The 2,676-nt window shown below is 62.1% G+C and overlaps 1 protein-coding gene across 1 annotated transcript in view; it reads right to left on the bottom strand.

The window, feature by feature from the left end:
* The window catches only part of FHOD1 (formin homology 2 domain containing 1), a gene marked incomplete at its 5' end in the record, with an annotated part of 4,120 nt that extends 1,450 nt beyond the window's left edge, over positions 1 to 2,670 (bottom strand). The window contains 7 exons of the mRNA XM_010294582.1: positions 49 to 261; positions 342 to 532; positions 618 to 779; positions 978 to 1,097; positions 1,349 to 1,531; positions 1,690 to 1,842; positions 2,113 to 2,670. Coding sequence (XP_010292884.1) covers positions 49 to 261; positions 342 to 532; positions 618 to 779; positions 978 to 1,097; positions 1,349 to 1,531; positions 1,690 to 1,842; positions 2,113 to 2,670 — 1,580 coding nt within the window. The remainder of the gene's footprint in view (positions 1 to 48; positions 262 to 341; positions 533 to 617; positions 780 to 977; positions 1,098 to 1,348; positions 1,532 to 1,689; positions 1,843 to 2,112) is intronic.
* Positions 2,671 to 2,676: the final 6 nt, after the last annotated feature.

Raw genomic sequence — 2,676 nt, 5'->3', positions numbered from 1 at the left:
AAGAGGCGGGCGTTCGGGGACCTGAGGGGCATCACCTGGAGGTGGCGGCCAGCCAAGCGTCCCTGTACCTCGGTGATGAGCCGTCCTCGGGTCTTGTTGCGCTCGCGGTGGGCGGCGCGTTTCTTCTGCTGCTGCAGGATGCGCTCCCGGCAGGTGCGGTACTCCAGGGCGAACTCCCGCAGCAGCTTGCAGATGGGCGTCACCTTCACGTCCCGCGCCGCGCTCACCGGGTACCCCAGGTACAGCAGGAAGGAGTGAAACCTGTGGGGATGTCGGTCATGGCGGGCCACCAAGGGGACCGCAGGGTTCCTGCGGCATCCCCAGGACCTCAAGCCACCAACCTGTTGAGGACACGCCTGTGCACCACCTTCAAGACGACAATGCGCTGGGTGCTGTCCTTGAGGAAGTCCGTCAGCTTGCTCTTCAGCACTGGCTTAGTCTCGTGCTTGGCAATCACCTTCAGGTTGTCCCAGGAGGCCCTGCACCTCCGCTCCAACTGCACCAGGCTGTTGGCCAGCTCGTCAAAGTCAACCTGGAAGAGCGAGACGTCAGCCCTTCGCTGCGCTGGTGGAGCTGGGCAGCCATGGGACCCACGGGTGTCACCTGCCTTGCCTCACCTTGGCGGAGCGGGTGATGGAGGCAATCTCCGAGTAGAGGTCAGTGGTTTCTGGGAACTTCTCTACCACCATCTGGCAGAGATGGTGGAGCAGGGACTGCCGGTGCACCGTGTCCTTCACTTCCGAGACCTTCTCCAGGTAGCCCAGCTCAAAGCCTCTGCTCTGAAACCCCAAGGGATTCAGCAGGGCCTCTCCATCCCCCCTCCAGCAGAACTCCAGTCTGCAGACCCACCAGCACCACCCAGCCTCAGGCGCCATCCCAGGCTTCCCATCGTCCCTCTTGGGTACTCGTGCGCTAAGGCTGGTCCTGCCCTTGCAGCACTCAAGACAGGCCACATCCCTCCACACCCTAGTCCTCACCTGGGAACCGTTCAGGAAATTGCCCATGGCCAGCAGCGTGGCCAGGATGCACTTGAAGGTGTGATTCCTGGCCAGCTGCTCCATGCCCACCTTCAGGTCGAAAAGCGGCTCTGCAATCTCCTGGGTGAGGAGAGAGGCAGTTGAGACCCCTTGGCCATCCTCTCCCTGGGGAGCTTCAGCGTTCGCCCTTGCCCACAAGGACAACCACCTCGTGGTCAACCGCCTTGAGGACCTGCAGCCCGTCCCCAGCCAGGATGGCATGTCCTGTACCAGGACATGGCTGGTCCCCACCGGGAACACGCACGGCTCAGCACTGCTGGGGCCTGCAGCGGTGGGAGGGGGGAGGGCAGACGGGGTACGTGGCTCTGTACCTGCTCCAGGCTCTCGTAGTCCAGCTTGAAGGCCCAGAGCTGGAGCCTGGCCGTGAGGTCGCTGATGGAAGACAGGGCGAGCAGGAACTGCTCTGCAGAGCCCAAGGGCACATCAGGGTTGGCCAGCTGGGCCTCCTGGATCTTCTGCTTCTCCTCCTCGGTAGGGACCATGGTGAGGATTTTCTAGAGCAGGCAAAGAGGGACGTCAGACTCCAGACGTGTCACCACGGGACGCGTCACCCCAGGGCTGGCAGCGCAGGCATCATAGCACGGAGGCCTCCTGGCCAGGGGATACGACCCGCATGAGGACCTCAGAGAGGCTGAGCTTCTCTCATGCTCACCTCAATCCCTTCCTTGCTGACTGCAAACTCATCAAAGTTGAGCACCGCCGTCTTGATGATGTGCACGGGTGGCAGCACAGTGAGTCCAATGTTGATGGCGTTGCTCCTCTTGGGGTCCAGCACCACCACCACCTTCTTCCCATCGGTGGCCTTCTGCAAAGAGGACAGGATGGGTGGGGACAGCCAGCCAAAGGGCTCACCTTCATGAAAACACCAGGGACATAGGGAGCCGATCAAGGACCTGGTGGTGAGCCAAGCCTGCGTGCTTGCCCATCACCATCCCCACCGAGCCTCTGGGCTGCGGGTACCCAACCTTGGCATAGGGTAGAGGTGAGGGCGCATGCCTAGGGTCCCCACAGGAATTAACAGCCTTCCTCCCACCCCTCAAGTCCTGTTGGCTGATGGGTGCCAGCCCGCTGGTACCTTTGAAGTTGGCACTTCCTTTGACCGTGACTCAAAGAGATGCTCCAGTTTGGCAGCGTTGACCTCAACGTTCTGCAGGGACGCCCAGAGCGTTGCCTGGCCGAACCTGCCCGACCCCACAGTGCCATCCAGCTGCTTCAGCTCCTTCCAGAAGAGCTTCACTGTCCTCTTCTTCTTGGCCTGGGAGGGGCCATCAGTTGCTGAGGGGCCTGGCAGCCCTGGGGGAAGCGGGCAGCCGGGGACCGCAGGAGGTGGAGGCAGTGGGCAGCCGGGGACCGGAGGAGGTGGAGGGGGAGGCGGTGGGCAGCCAGGGACCGGAGGAGGTGGAGGGGGAACCATGAGAGCTCCAGCGCTTGTCGCTTCGATGCTGGGAGGGAGGAAGGAGCCATTGGCCATAGGCCCCGTGTCCAGGATATCAAAGTCTTCTTCTTCCCCCAAATCAGTGAAGTCCAGGTCCTTGATCTTCAGCTGCATGGGGCTGGCCTCCAGGCGCTCCCATGTCAGCTCCATGTCCTTCTTGATAGGCATCATCCCAGTGTTCTCCAGCTTCTGCGTGTGGGTCTC

Source organism: Phaethon lepturus, unplaced genomic scaffold, assembly GCF_000687285.1.
Source record: "Phaethon lepturus isolate BGI_N335 unplaced genomic scaffold, ASM68728v1 scaffold39179, whole genome shotgun sequence".
In the NCBI taxonomy this organism is placed as follows: domain Eukaryota; kingdom Metazoa; phylum Chordata; class Aves; order Phaethontiformes; family Phaethontidae; genus Phaethon; species Phaethon lepturus.
The sequence above is the reverse complement of the archived record's forward strand: the minus strand, read 5'-3'. Positions and strand labels throughout refer to the sequence as shown.